Here is a 15,277-nt window from a genome sequence, read left to right as displayed (position 1 = left end):
CACTATGTGGACAAAAGTATTGGGACACCTGCTTATTCATTGTTTCTTCTGAAACCAAGAGAATTATCCTGCTTTTTTTGAAGCTTCTCTTTCTCTACTGTCTTGGGGAGGCTCTTTTTACTAGATTTTGGAGGAACACTGCTGTTAGGATTTGATTGCATTCAGTGACATGAGCATTAGTGAGCTCAGGATGTTGCATCCCACATGTTTTGGATGCAGCAGCACCATCACTCCAGAGAACACAGTTCTTCCACTGCTCCACAGCTCAGTGCTGGGGGAGGGCTTTATACCCCTCTAGACCAAGCCTTGCATTAGACAGCATGGTGCCAACAGGTTGATGTTTATCTGCTCAATAGTTCTATTCTATTGGCAGTACTTCTCAACAGGGACTAGACAAGCTGTGTGTGTGCATTTGCACATCTGTGTCAGCAATTGAAGTAGCCGAATGCAGTCATGAGATAAACTCATCCAGTCTAAAAACTAAAAGAGTGCAGAGGGCCCCCGTCCCCGTCCCCTGTCCCCCGTCCCCATTCCATCCCCCCCTTATGCCCCTGCACGGCGGCTGGCCCTGTTATGCTCATATTTTATTTTTAGGTATGATAAGATACAAGTAGAAATGGTATGTACTTGAGGATCAGGTGTGTTGGCATCCAGCATGTCTACTGCTCTGGAGGGACGTGTCCTAACATGTCCCGTTCAGAGATCTCTACAGAACGTGGATATTAAGGGATACTAATCCGCAGCGGTTTTATGAGGTAGCAAATGACAACCGTTTGTCAAAAGGTAGCAAAACACCCCAAAGGGTTTCCCCAGTCAGCCAAACAGCCCATTGTTCCCCAACTGCGCACACATGTTATCATTTAATAGCACTGTTTACAGTCCCGCGGTTAATTTGCTGTGTCGTGCACTCGGATAGAGCGCAGTTTCTTCACAGAACCTTCCAAAAACATCTTGCTGACCCAGAGGGTCCATTTCTCCACTTTCATTAGATGATTCAGAGCTGCGGAACTCAATTAGTTGAGTCACTGCGTTCTTCTGGCGTCCCGCCGCAGAAGTCGGACAGTCGTGTTTATTAGCGAGGCTGTCCGCACTTGTCCGTGCGTAAGTGGGACCGTTGTGTGTGGCTGCAGCTTCAGTGACAGGTGTAATTCAGTGACGCAAGCAGTGGGGAAGCCCCTCAAGAACATGTCTAGGCATGCCACCAGTTCATTGCTTGATCTGTGGGCTGTCTGTTTCAGTGTGTATTTGTGTGTGTGTGTGTGTGTGTGTGTGTGTGTGTTTGTACACGTTGTACACATTTTCAGAACAAAATGACCTGATTTTCTGAGACAACCAGACAAAGTAGGTCCAACGTGTAATATCAGGCCTTACACAATTTGTCCTGCCTTTATAAATTGGGGCTTATTATTATTATTATTATTATTATTATTATATATGATATATTTTTATATATTATATTATATATTTTTGTGTGTTCTTTTTTTTAGGTAGTTCCATATATGCAAATGGTATGCATATTGTTATTACATACAGGGAGCTATATAGTTATATACATGTGCATGAGTATACACTTATATACATGATACATAAATTATGTATGTTTATACACACACACACACACATATATATGTGTATACATATGGGACAAATGGTTACACATTACCAGGGTTTTATACATTTGTAAAGTTATGTATATAATAACATAATTATTACTTATAAGAGACCTCAATATAAAGTGCATATGCATTATTATTAAATATAGGTACCTACAAGTGGTGCATATGATATATAATATATGTAATACCTTTACTGTGGAGATGACATATTGCATTTTTTTTTTACATTACATATACTACATATATGATATTTGATAATAAATAAGATATTATATAAATATTATATTTATATATAAGAGACAAATATAAATGACATATGCATTATTATTAAATGTAGGTGCCTACAAGTTGTACAAGTACTGAGGATATATATATATATATATATATATATATATATATATGTGTGTGTGTGTGTGTGTGTACAGTATAAACAGCATGTGTATATATACGAATAATATATGCATGAGCCCACATGCTGACTATATATACAAACAAACCTCCCGAGCTGGCCAGCATTGATCAGATATGCCGTCCCTGTTCAGGCAAAGGCCTTCCGTGACTCAAAGAGGCCGAGAAATCCCACATCTGAACACATCCACACTGCAAACGTGTGACACATTGTTTGTAACGACATCAAATGAAAATCCGGAAAGCTGTTTGACTTGGGTTGCCATTCAGTCAGATCATGCAAACAAAGGCATCAAGAAGCAGAGCTTGATCATCGGAATCAGAATCAGAGTCGTTTATTAGCCAAGTATGTTTTCGCGTGCTAGGAATTTGTTCTGGCGAGCGCTCACACAGAGACAGGCAGCGTGCTACAAAATGTCATAAAAACAAATGAGGTGAGGATACGCCATGTGCAAAAACGTGCAACTCTGCACAGGATCAGGTAACAGAGCGCTACACACTGTTCATGTTAAAATCAGTAAAGCCTTCTGAACTCTCATACTTTATAGTTTATGGTTACATTATAAGTTCATATTTCTCTAACTTGAGCGTAGCAGCAGCAGCACTGTCACTGATATAGAGGCCAGTCTGCAGTGATACAGTAAGTGCTTTTACTTAAGTCAGAAGTTCTCCTAACTCACATTTTGGATTTCAGCATCTCAGTTTGGTCAACAGTACATACTGAGTCAAGCCTCAAAAACATCAGTAAACAAGCTGCAGCTGAAACTCCTGGTTAAAAGGTTAGTCTGTTCCCATCTGGAATAGAGCTCCCCCATCTATCATACAGAAGAGGCCTTCCTCTTCTCAGACTCCCGATCACGGAGGGCTGTGGTGTTGATCGGACTTGAACTTATGACCTCCTGAGCCTCTTGATAAGCAGGCAGTTAGACAGTCGCTCCACTCTAGAAATGTGAAGCCGTCTACATTTCTGTGTTTGAAAAGAAAGAAAAGGTAAATTTATTATTATTATTATTATTATTATATATTTTTATACATTATATTATATATTTTTGTGTGTTATTTTTTTTAGGTAGTTCCATATATGCAAATGGTATGTATATTGTTATTACATACAGGGAGCTATATAGTTATATACATGTGCATGAGTATACACTTATACACATGATACATAAATGATGTATGTATATACACACACACACACATATATATGTATATATATGGGACAAATGGTTACACATTACCAGGGTTTTAAACATTTTAAATCAATCCATATGTAAAGTTATGTATATAGTAACATCATTATTACATATAAGAGACCTCAATATAAAGTGCATGTGCATTATTATTAAATATAGGTACCTGCAAGTGAAGCCGTCTACATTTCTGTGTTTGAAAAGAAAGAAAAGGTAAATTTACTCAGACTTGTGTTTGTATGTAGTGGACATTTTACAGCTCTAAACCGGCCCTACGGTCTAACTGCTGCTTATCAAGTATGAGAAGATTCTCATAGGTTCAAATCCCAGCAAGTGGGCTCAGTGGTCCACTGTCTAAAGCCTTCCAGTCTGGGGATGTCATGTGATAGGAGGAGTTCTATCCTGTAGATGGGAATACACAGTAAACAGACTGAGGGGGCGGAGCCACAAATGCTCTGTAATCAGTTACTGCATCAGTTTAAGTTGGGCCTGAATTATAGTTTTACAGTGTATCGACTCTAACCAGACACACTGTATACCATCGTTAAAATCAGTTTTCAGGAGGGTGGGCTTGGGCTACACCGCCAGTGTGACGAGGGTCGGCAGTGATGTGCGACGAAATGGGTCATTGTGAAGACCAGCAGCAGTAGTGACGATGTCGTTGGACTGTATCTAAGTTGTGTCCCCTCCCTGTTTGTTGGTTTCCTAGAGAAGTGGGATCAGTGTGTGATAAATGCTCAGAAGGCCGGGTCTTCCTCCAGTACGCCTCCCACTCCTGGTCCCCGCGGCCCTGCTTGCCTTCCGGCCACTGGAGCCCACGCGAGGCTGAAGGTAAGGCACTGGACCACTATCACTTCACACCACCCCACACACACCCTGAGAAACTGCTGTTTTCAACCGCCGCAGGCTTCCTGTCCGTTTATAACATCCGAAAAACATCCGTCTTTGTTGGATGCAGATTGCAGGGACAGCAGGGACAGCGGGGGGATGATGGATTAGACTGAAGTCTTTGCAGGCTGTGATATTGATTTCTATGACATGCATAACGGCGGATGGAAATGTGGTCAGATCTGACCTAAAAGCTTCAGAAACACATTGTTTTAGCAATTGTGTGAAATGATGAGTAACCAGACAATCTAATTTACAGTCAATTAAGCTGATTAAGCTGAAAAAGCTCATTAAAATACATTATGGGCCTCCTGGGTGGCACTACTGTCTAAGTGTTGGCGTTATAATTAAAAGATCAGTGCAGGGGTTCCAATAAAGTGACCAGTGAGTGAAAGTACAAGGTAGGGGTTTCTAATAAAGTGGCCAGTGAGTCGAAGCACACGGTCAGTGTTTCTAATAAAGTGGCCAGTGAGTGAAAACACAACAGAGGTGCTTCTAATAAAGTGGCCAGTGGGTGCAAGTACAAAGTAGGTGTTTCTAATAAAGTGGCCAGCGAGTGACGTAAAGGTAGGTGTGTCCAATAAAGTGGCCAGTGAGTGGAAGCACAGCTGGCCAGTGGGTAAATTTAGGTGTTTCTAATAAGGGGAAGACATGATGCCTCTGATGAAGCTGGTTATGACTGATGAAAGTTAGGGGTTTTCTAATAATGTGGCCAGTGAGTCGAAGCACAAGGTCAGTGTTTCTAATAAAGTGGCCAGTGAGTGGAAGCACAAGGTCAGTGTTTCTAATAAAGTGGCCAGTGAGTGGAGGTACAAGTTAGGTGTTTCTAATAAAGTGGCCAGTGAGTCGAAGCACAGCTGGCCAGTGGGTAAATATACAAAGTAGGTGGTTCCAATAATGTGGCCAGTAAGTGAAGCACAAGGTAGGTGCTTCCAAAAAAAGTGGCCAGTGAGTGCAATTGCAAGTTAGGTGTTTCTAATAAAGTGGCCAGTGAGTGAAAGCACAAGGTTGCAGGCGTTTCTAATAAAGTGGCCAGTGAGTGCAATTGCAAATTAGGTGTTTCTAATAAAGTGGCCAGTGAGTGAAAGCACAAGGTTGCAGGCGTTTCTAATAAAGTGGCCAGTGAGTGCAATTGCAAGTTAGGTGTTTCCGATAAAGTGGCCAGTGAGTGGAAGCACAAGGTTGCAGGCGTTTCTAATAAAGTGGCCAGTGAGTGCAATTGCAAGTTAGGTGTTTCCGATAAAGTGGCCAGTGAGTGCAATTGCAAGGTAGGTGTTTCCGATAAAGTGGCCAGTGAGTGCAATTGCAAGGTAGGTGTTTCCGATAAAGTGGCCAGTGAGTGCAATTGCAAGGTAGGTGTTTCCGATAAAGTGGCCAGTGAGTGCAATTGCAAGGTAGGTGTTTCCGATGAAGGGAGCGCTGCGTTTCCGTAGTTTCCGTTTATTTCATTTTAGACCCACAATCCTTATCCACCTCACATGCCAAACTTTATTTGATCCTTATCAGAACTCGCACGACGAACTACTCTTTTCCAGATAGAATGACGCTCCAGGAAACGGCAGAACACTCTTATAACTTAGATCTTTTCCCTGAGTGCTTCGTGCATTGTGGGCTTTATGAATATGTCATCAATGTACTATGAAGCCAGACATCTCTTAAAAACCATACCCCTCGCCCTCCTGCTCGTCTTTTCAATACGCACTTGCCGTCTCTGCTCCTTCACTCCAGCTAGGCCAAGGACTGCATGAAAAGATGAAATCAGCAACATACCTAAAATAGGCTGCCGTCCCTGGCTGCCTTTTTCCCTTTCTGTGTGTTCCCTCCCTTACTCTCTCTCTCTCTCTCTCTCTCTCTCTCTCTCTCTCTCTCTCTCTCTCTCTCTCTCTCTCCGAACAACTGTGGAGAGAGATCAGTTTGGGCAAGAGGTGGAATTTGGCTTTTATAAATAGTCTGCACAGCTGTGCTGCCGCAAAACTCTCCGACAGCTGCTTTATTAATTATTGTTTGCGAGTGTGGACGGCATGAAACAGCGGTGTGTCGGTTCATCGGGATCGCATCCGCAAGGAATGCTCTTACTCTGCAGATCAGTGCGTTTTTTGGTGGCCTCCGGGTTTTCGGAGCCGTGTGAGGGGAAGACGTACTGCCTCTGATGAAGGTGGTTATGACTGATGAAAGTTAGAGGTTTCTTATAAAGTGGCCAGTAAGTGGAAGCACAAGGTGGTAGGTGTTTCTAATAAAGTGGCCAGTGAGTGGAAGCACAAGGTGGTAGGTGTTTCTAATAAAGTGGCCAGTAAGTGGAAGCACAAGGTAGTAGGTGTTTCTAATAAAGTGGCCAGTAAGTGGAAGCACAAGGTGGTAGGTGTTTCTAATAAAGTGGCCAGTAAGTGGAAGCACAAGGTAGTAGGTGTTTCTAATAAAGTGGCCAGTGAGTGGAAGCACAAGGTGGTAGGTGTTTCTAATAAAGTGGCCAGTGAGTGGAAGCACAAGGTGGTAGGTGTTTCTAATAAAGTGGCCAGTAAGTGGAAGCACAAGGTAGTAGGTGTTTCTAATAAAGTGGCCAGTAAGTGGAAGCACAAGGTGGTAGGTGTTTCTAATAAAGTGGCCAGAGAGTGGAAGCACAAGGTGGTAGGTGTTTCTAATAAAGTGGCCAGTGAGTGGAAGCACAAGGTAGTAGGTGTTTCTAATAAAGTGGCCAGAGAGTGGAAGCACAAGGTAGTAGGTGTTTCTAATAAAGTGGCCAGTGAGTGGAAGCACAAGGTAGTAGGTGTTTCTAATAAAGCGGCCAGAGAGTGGAAGCACAAGGTAGTAGGTGTTTCTAATAAAGTGGCCAGTGAGTGGAAGCACAAGGTGGTAGGTGTTTCTAATAAAGTGGCCAGAGAGTGGAAGCACAAGGTAGTAGGTGTTTCTAATAAAGTGGCCAGAGAGTGGAAGCACAAGGTAGTAGGTGTTTCTAATAAAGTGGCCAGTGAGTCAAAGCACAAGGTAGTAGGGGTTTCTAATAAAGTGGCCAGTGAGTCAAAGCACAAGGTAGTAGGGGTTTCTAATAAAGTGGCCAGAGAGTGAAAGTACAAGGTAGGGGTTTCTAATAAAGTGGCCAGAGAGTGAAAGTACAAGGTAGGGGTTTCTAATAAAGTGGCCAGTGAGTGGAAGCACAAGGTAGTAGGTGTTTCTTATAAAGTGGCCAGTGAGTGGAAGCACAAGGTAGTAGGTGTTTCTAATAAAGTGGCCAATGAGTGAAAGTACAAGGTAGGGGTTTCTAATAAAGTGGCCAGTGAGTCAAAGCACAAAGTCAGTGTTTCTAATAAAGTGGCCAGTGAGTCAAAGCACAAAGTCAGTGTTTCTAATAAAGTGGCCAGTGAGTCAAAGCACAAAGTCAGTGTTTCTAATAAAGTGGCCAGTGAGTGGAAGCACAAGGTAGTAGGTGTTTCTAATAAAGTGGCCAGTGAGTCGAAGCACAAGGTAGTAGGTGTTTCTAATAAAGTGGCCAGCGAGTGACGTACAAGGTAGGTGTTTCCAATAAAGTGGCCAGTGCGTGGAAGCACTGCTGGCCAGTGGGTAAAAATACAAAGTAGGTGTTTCTAATAAAGTGGCCAGTGAGTGGAAGCACTTTTTTTTTATTAGGAACACTAGAACTGTGAAGTAGTCCAAAACGTCAAGGCATGGCAAAATTAGGCTCAAGTGAACAGTCAGTTCTTGAAGATCAGATGTTCTAGACTAGAGCAGTAGATCTCCAGAACATCAGGCAGGTCTTTTGAGGTGTTCTCTGCAGGGGTCAGTACCCACCAAAAGTGCTCCAAGGAAGGACGACCAATGAACCAGCAACAGGGTGATGGGCACCTAAGGCTTATTGATGCAGTCCATGGAGGCCCCACCCACCCCACAACTTACAGGACTTGTTAAAGGATCTGCTACTAACCTCTTGGAGCCAGATACCACTGGACACCTTCAGAGTAATCTATGAATTGGGCAGCAACTCTGGGTGCCTTGGAATGGGGTAGTGAATATAGAGCCTCTACATTTTGTAGACCTTTTCTTTTCCTTAAAGAACCGTCATTTTTAAGGCTTTTTAGGGAATGAATATAGAAAGTGTTAGTGACTGAGTAGGGCTGTTGAGTCAGAGTTGTCCAGTGAAGGGCAGGCATGGCCTCTGGATTTTACCGTAACCACTTGTTTAACCCTGTATGAACCTGTACGGGGGCCCATTCTTTAGTTCTTCACCCTCAAACAACACCAGCTCCATATGTACTGAATACGTTGCAGCAGTTACTGAGTAACTTACAGTAATTAAAGACTAATTAAGTAGTTACCAAACATATAGCAGTAACTCCAAATTATAGCTATTACTGAGTAATTAGCAATTACTCCATTTATAGTTGATACTGAATAACATGTAGGTATATAAGATATATAGCAGCAGTACTTTATAATAAACATTATAACAATTTTACTATAAAGTACTAAAAAACGTTATAGCAATTACACAATAATAATAATAATAGCAGTTTTCACTTCTTAAATTATACTGATTATATATAGTGTACAAATACTTTATAGTAATTATACAGTAATTAGCAGTTACTGTATTTTTTTTAGATTTACTAAATAATTTATAGTAGTTACCAGATAATTAGCAATTGTTGAATAATCTATAATAGTTACTTAATCATCAATTAGTTACTGAATAATTTATGGTAGTTACTGAAAAAATGATAGTAGATACTGAATAACGGATATTACTTAACAAATACTTATAATATTTATAATATAGTAATTATCTTATAATATAGTAACTACACAATAATTAGTAGTTACACAATTTTTTTCAGTTTTAAGGGGTTGAAGAATTAAGCAATGCTATGCAACCTGTAGACTAGCACTGCGAACTGAGCTCCTTTTATGCTCAAGAGGGATATCTTCCTTCAGATTGAGTAAACACAGTGACTAACCGTCAGGCTGTAACATACGTGCGTCCAAGCCATTTTGTTTGACCGCCAGTAGAGTTTTAGACTGAGGGGAAGCAGTTGGAAGAATAAGCAGGTTTCCTTGCCATTACTCCAGATCCCGGAGTTTGGAGGACAGTTTGGTGCCAAAAGGATTGTTTTGGATAGTGATCTCTATCTCGGTGGGGAAGAGGCCTTCAGAAATCTTAGGAGGTCCACACTTCAAAAGGCTATCCTTGATGACAATCAACTGTCCGTCATTAATGGCTAGGGGACAGGAGCATGTTGTAAGCAGCCCCTTGTTAACGGGACGTTCTCATGCAAGTGTACAACATCCTTAAATCTTGAGTTTCCTCCGACTCTTTCGGATCCCTGTCGATGCTTGCCGCCAAACCCTTCCTTGTAACTCCAAGCAAAACATTCCCAAGCGCACATGCACACACACACACACACACACACACACACACACACACACACTGCAAGAAATACCTTGGCAAGTCAAAGCATCTTAAGTGTAGCCAATATGTCTAATAATATTTCTCATTATGTGATTGTTTGAGGATATTTTAAGGTTATTCAACCTATTTCTGGACGTTCCCTAACAATATAAAGCGATATTTTCATGTAAAAGGATGTTCGTTTCTTCAGAAATGACTTTTAAGGTTATTTATTGAAGGAAGCAGTTGGTCCTCTGGTGCAGGACGTCTTGAAATTGGTGGAATCTTCTTATAATTTTCTCACTTATGCTAATAATCGCGGTATCCGGGACATGGTACAGGTATACTGCCTACATTTAGGATGCTTTCACTGGCCATGGAATAAGAATAAGTAAATAATAAATAAATACTGAAAAAAAGATAAAAGAAATATGTACATGTTCATAAATTATACGAATAAATTCGATGAATATAATAAAGTGGTGTTAATAAATATGAAATATACTGTATAAAGCAGTTCGAATTATTGCACACATATTAAAATGAATCGCAGTCTCCTTTTCTGCAGTGATAGGAACCCTCTGCTTGCTCTCTTCATTTGTAACAGTGTGTTGCAGAGGCATGTCCAGGCTTGCCGCTGTAAGTGGCGCATAAACCCTTCCCTGTTTTCCCTCTTGGAATGGTTTCCCGTGAGTGACGGGCGACCCCCCCCCCCCACCGCCCCTTACAGCGCCCCTCTCGTGTGGTGTTTGTCCTCCTCTCCAAGACCCCAAGACTCTCTCCCAGCTGCTACAGCCCTGTAGTTTATGTGTGCCTGTAGGGTTGTAAAAATCAGTTTTTGACGGGATTGAACTGCATCAGATTCGGAATTTTAGAGTCAATCAGTTGAATGTGAAGGTTGATTACCTAATATTATTATTATAACATAAATATAAACAGAAATATATAAAAATGTACACCGTAGACCCCCCTCAAATAAGCTCTGACCTGTCAAGGTATGGCCTCTACAGGATTTCTGGTATCTGGCACCAGTATGATAGCAGTCGTTAAGTCCTGTAAGTTGGGAGGTGGGTGGGGAACCCATGACCCTGTTGTTGGTTCACTGCATGGTTCCTTTCTTGGAGACGCTTTTGGTACACCCCAGAGGACCTGCCTAATGTTTTGGAGATGTTCTGACCCAGTCAAGCTCTGACCTGTCAAGGTATGGCCTCTACAGAACCTCTAAAGGTGTCCTGTGCTATCTGGCCCCAGTATGTTAGCAGTCGTTAAGTCCTGTAAGTTGGGAGGTGGGTGGGGCCTCCATGAACATCACTGAGCCTTGGGCACCCATGACCCTGTTGTTGGTTCACTGCTTGGTTCCTTTCTTGGTTTTTGGCTCTGGGTACTGACCACTGGGTACCCCCCCCCCCCCCCCCCCAAGGACCTGCCTGATGTTTTGGGGATGTTCTGACCCAGTCGTCTAGCCGTCACAGTCTGGTTCTTGTAAAAGTGACCCAAACATGTAATTTAGGGTCCCTATGTAGGCAGCTTTCAAATAAAGTGCACCCTATATAGTGCTACTAGCTTTCCCAGTCCTGTTTCCATATTCAGTGCATCCGACCAAATGAATTCATTTGAATCAAACATAAATCATCATAGACCATAATCAGAATCCCTGAGAGGTCCAAGACTTGCACCCCTTATGCCTTGTTCTTCTTGGCCAGTGGTGACTATGCTTTCCCTTCTACCCTTTCACTCGCTGGCTGTGAGGTTCATGTGATTATTTAGGCCCATGTCCTCACACCACCGCCCCCATCCCGTCCCCAAGCCAGCACGGTCGGATAGGAGCAGGAGCACCCCCCTCGTAAATCTTCACAGCCGGGAGAATTATGGCTGACGAAAGCGGAAAGAAAAAGAGAGTGAGATTGAGCTGCAAAACGTGTGGATGGGGGAAACCATGTGGAAATGGACCAAGGTACTTAAGGCCACTGGGAAGTGTGATGCGATTTTGTGACATCCCCTGGAGAAGAAATCCCCCGACCAATGCTGATTTAAACCAGGAGGCCGCAGGGGTTTGCTGAAGAGACCAGTCAGACTTGGGAGAACAGCTTATGGAGTGGAGTCCCTCAGTAAGAGTCTAGGTAATGGAGTCTGCATCTGGACATTGTTTTAATCGTCCAGGCTGGCTTTGGAAGGCGGTAAAAGGGGCAGGCGGTGGGACTTTAGCCGTGTTTGCATGTGGTCTGAGAGCTTAAGAGGCTGTAGAGTGGAAAGGGTTGGGCATGTTGAAGTCTCACAGCTGGGCACCACTCCCACATTCTCCCCCAACTTCCTCAGAAAGATAAATCCTACACTATTCAGACTGAAGGGGCCAGAAAGGCTTCCTCCAAGTGATGCTGTGGAGGAACCAGTTTAGAGAAGGTAATGGTTAAGGTAAAGAACCTGGAGATCTGAAGACCTAGACATCTGAAGACCTGGAAATCTGAAGACCTTCCATCAAGTCATGCACTAGTTCTTCTAGCTAGTTCTAGTTCTCATGAACTTTGGATGCTGAACATTGAAGTTCTAGCAAATGCCATAACTTGGGCCTGGAGGTCCACAGGTTTGGCTGCCAAGACTAAGAATGGATTCTTATCACAAAATGATTATCGCAAGATTTTATTTGCTATCTAAGACCATTCCAGATCTTCCCAGACGTACCCTCAGAACAACGTGTCGACTTCTAAATTAGTTGAACACATAGTTCCTTTGACTGCTTTGGGCACAAGGGTCAGGGAGAGACAGTGCCTCAATGGATCGACTGTTGCATCAGCACCAGACTGGCCTACCGCTCCTAGGAAACGAGAGGCCACCAACCTTTACTAAAGCAAGACTCCGTGCCTTAGCATGCTTTTTCGTCCCCTCGTTATTTAGCCATCTATATCCCGGTCAGCTGCTGCTTCTCACAATCGTTTTCCCAGCCCCATTCCCACATGATACTGGGAGGTCAGTGAGAACAGACGAACACTCAGCCTTAAACTCACTGCAATTAAGCTGGACGCCATCCAACGGCTCTCCTGCCCCCAACCCCCCACCCCCCCCACCCCCATCCCCCCACACACTTTTTTTTTCTTTCCTAGAACGAGCGGTTTCCTAGACAAGCTAATGCCGCTATGGGATTAGCCAATCAAGTGAAAATGTGAGGCCCTGATTCATGGAAGAATTCTCAGGTCACCTTGAAAATAAGCCTACCGCTGCCGAAGCGACTGAAGCCCGGCTCAGAACGCCTGAAGGAGCTGAGCTATTAGTCCACCTTGGAGCAATTCTCATAATAAATAACAGTCATTCGTCTTATGAAATGACTACCTTGGTGATTATGGCCATTACATATTATGCACAGTTGTAATTGCCTTTGCTTAAAGAAGGAAATACCCCTCCCTCCCACCCACGCACAAACACAGTCTCTAACACACACATTCTTGAGGTGTAGTTAAATAATGCTTAGTGAAAGATTCTTTGCACAGTCCAGCCCGACTGCTCCTGGCGGAAAAACGCACGTATCGTAGCGTCCGTGATCCGTCCGTGATCGTTGTTCTGTCTCTTTTCTTTTCTTCTCCTCAAAGTTTGCTCTACACCGGCCACACACATGCTTAGAATAATAAAAGTGTTGATGATGTGGCCTGGAAAGCCAATTCAGTTCTCAGTTGATTAAACACTGGAATCTTGTGCACTACCCAGAAATGAGGTTAGCAAATGGTGTTTGGCCATTGCCAGCTTGGAATAGCACGAAGGAAAAGCAGAAGAACAACCGTGTGTTGCGATGAATGCTTGGGTACGTCACACCAAGTCAAATGAGCGAGCTGCACTCGCCTCCAAATATGGCTGGACTGCTGCTGCTGCGTACGAGGTGCAGCTGCCTGGCGGCCTGGCTGGGAGTAGCAGGAGCATTGTGTTGCGGCCCTAGCTCTGGGCATACCTGCCCTGTACGGTAAGCAAGCGTTAAGCTCCGTAAACAATTAGATGGACGTAGTGACCTCGGCGTTATCGCATTATGCAACCTCATGCGCGAAACAAGCCGTTCAGCCACACTGAGGGTTGGTCCACTTCCAAATTGTGGCAGGCTACCAAGTTTTAGCCTTCCCTGCCTTCCCTGACCCCACATAATGTCCCTGCTAATGCATTTACAGGCCATAACGTTGCCATATGTACGCTAACGTCAAACAGGTAAATGCATGCAAAGCTGGCTACGGGGCTGGCTGTCAGTGTTGCTTGCTCAGACATGAAATAAGGGACTAAGGGAAAGCGTCGGAATCTCCAGCATGACCTCTTAATGAAATAGCTCTATGCTAGAGGGTTGGGATCCTTCGCGTGAAGCTGTTCTGGAGATGAAAGGTTGGTGCTCCACACGGCTCCACACAGCTCCACACGGCTCACCAGGAATAGAACCTCTGTGATAAGCAGAATGTTTTGAATAACAATGGCTTGGATCCTGCTGTTGGAATCGAGGGTTATTATTCTTACCCCGAAATATGATTAGGTGAAATCTGCTCCATATCCCTTGCTGAATAAGAGAAAATATTTGCTGGACTGTTGGCAAGCGTCGAGACTAGCTCCACTCACGCAGGATCAAAGGAATTACATCATTTTTCCGGATCAGCAGAATACACATATGCCCTCACGGCTATGCTTTTAGGAACTGATATAAGAACACTTTCATGGCCTTTTGACTTCCATTTGCTCAAGGGGTTGGGAATGAAGACATTTCCTTCCTATGTTTCAACCACAACAGGTTATAAATGGGGTTCTTTTCAGACTTTAAACGTTAAGGAAAAAGCTTGGTCTGCTCATAAAGTGATCGTTCAGCGACAAATCCAAAATTGGAAATGTGAACGGTGATGTTTGGTAGCTAACAGGTGCTACGAGCTCATACTCCACCAGTTAGCTTCAAATGTCGTTGACATTTCGGACGATCATCCACGATCAACAGTTTGCGTAACTGTGGTTTTCTACATCTCTTAGGTCCACCCGATGTGGAGCAGGTGTGTGAGCCCAGCGTCCGTACCTGGAGCCCCCATAACGCCATAGACATGGGCCTGGTGCCTCCGCCGTGCCCCCTGCAGGGTTGCATGCTGCACCTGGAGTTTGCTTATCCAGTTGTGCCCGAATCCCTCACCGTCTGGGTCACCTTCTGTTCCCCCGAGGAAACTGCACTACCCGCCATCCAGAACATCTTGCTGCTGACAGTAGGTGGTCAGAACCTCTCGCTGGGTCCAAGCAACGTGTTCTGCGACATGCCGCTGACCCTCAAGCTGGACATAAAGGAGAAGGTGTACGGAGTTCAGTTTTTCACCATGGAGCAGCACCTGGAGATCGATGCCACCCTGCTTACCTCCAAGTCTGACTGCCCGCTGTGCCAGGACTGTGAGTCGCTGCGATACAGGCTCCTACGCCAGCCTCCGTTCTCTCACAGTCCAAAAGGCATTGAACTCAGTGATGCAGGACGCAGATACGTGGACAGGTGAGTGGTCTTTTTTTCTTTGTATATCTGCATGACCGGTTGACCGGGTTGTTTTGTATACGTCCAGTAAACCCTAAACTGGTCCATATGTGGACCCACGCTATGCTATATCACTCTCATTAACTTACATATGTGTTGTTTTCATTTATGGAGTATTTAAGTATTCAAACAAGCCTGTTTACCACCCTGTTATTTTCCCTCTTTTTGCTTTTATGGTGGGCTATTAAAAATGTACAAGCTCTGCCTTTCTTGGCTGGTTCACATCACTGTGACAGATCAGCCTGGCCTAGCCTAGCATAGGTCTTATTTACTGGACAGT

The 15,277-nt window shown here is 43.8% G+C and overlaps 1 protein-coding gene across 1 annotated transcript in view; it reads left to right on the top strand.

Annotated features, from left to right (window-relative positions):
- The window catches only part of pappaa (pregnancy-associated plasma protein A, pappalysin 1a), a 145,808-nt gene that overhangs the window by 33,094 nt on the left and 97,437 nt on the right, over positions 1 to 15,277 (top strand). The window contains exons 7-8 of the mRNA XM_072692737.1: positions 3,927 to 4,048; positions 14,460 to 14,958. Coding sequence (XP_072548838.1) covers positions 3,927 to 4,048; positions 14,460 to 14,958 — 621 coding nt within the window. The remainder of the gene's footprint in view (positions 1 to 3,926; positions 4,049 to 14,459; positions 14,959 to 15,277) is intronic.

The sequence above is a fragment of the Salminus brasiliensis genome, chromosome 1 (genome assembly GCF_030463535.1).
Source record: "Salminus brasiliensis chromosome 1, fSalBra1.hap2, whole genome shotgun sequence".
NCBI classification, from domain to species: domain Eukaryota; kingdom Metazoa; phylum Chordata; class Actinopteri; order Characiformes; family Bryconidae; genus Salminus; species Salminus brasiliensis.
Note: the sequence above shows the minus strand (reverse complement) of the source record. Positions and strands in the feature narration are given on the sequence as shown.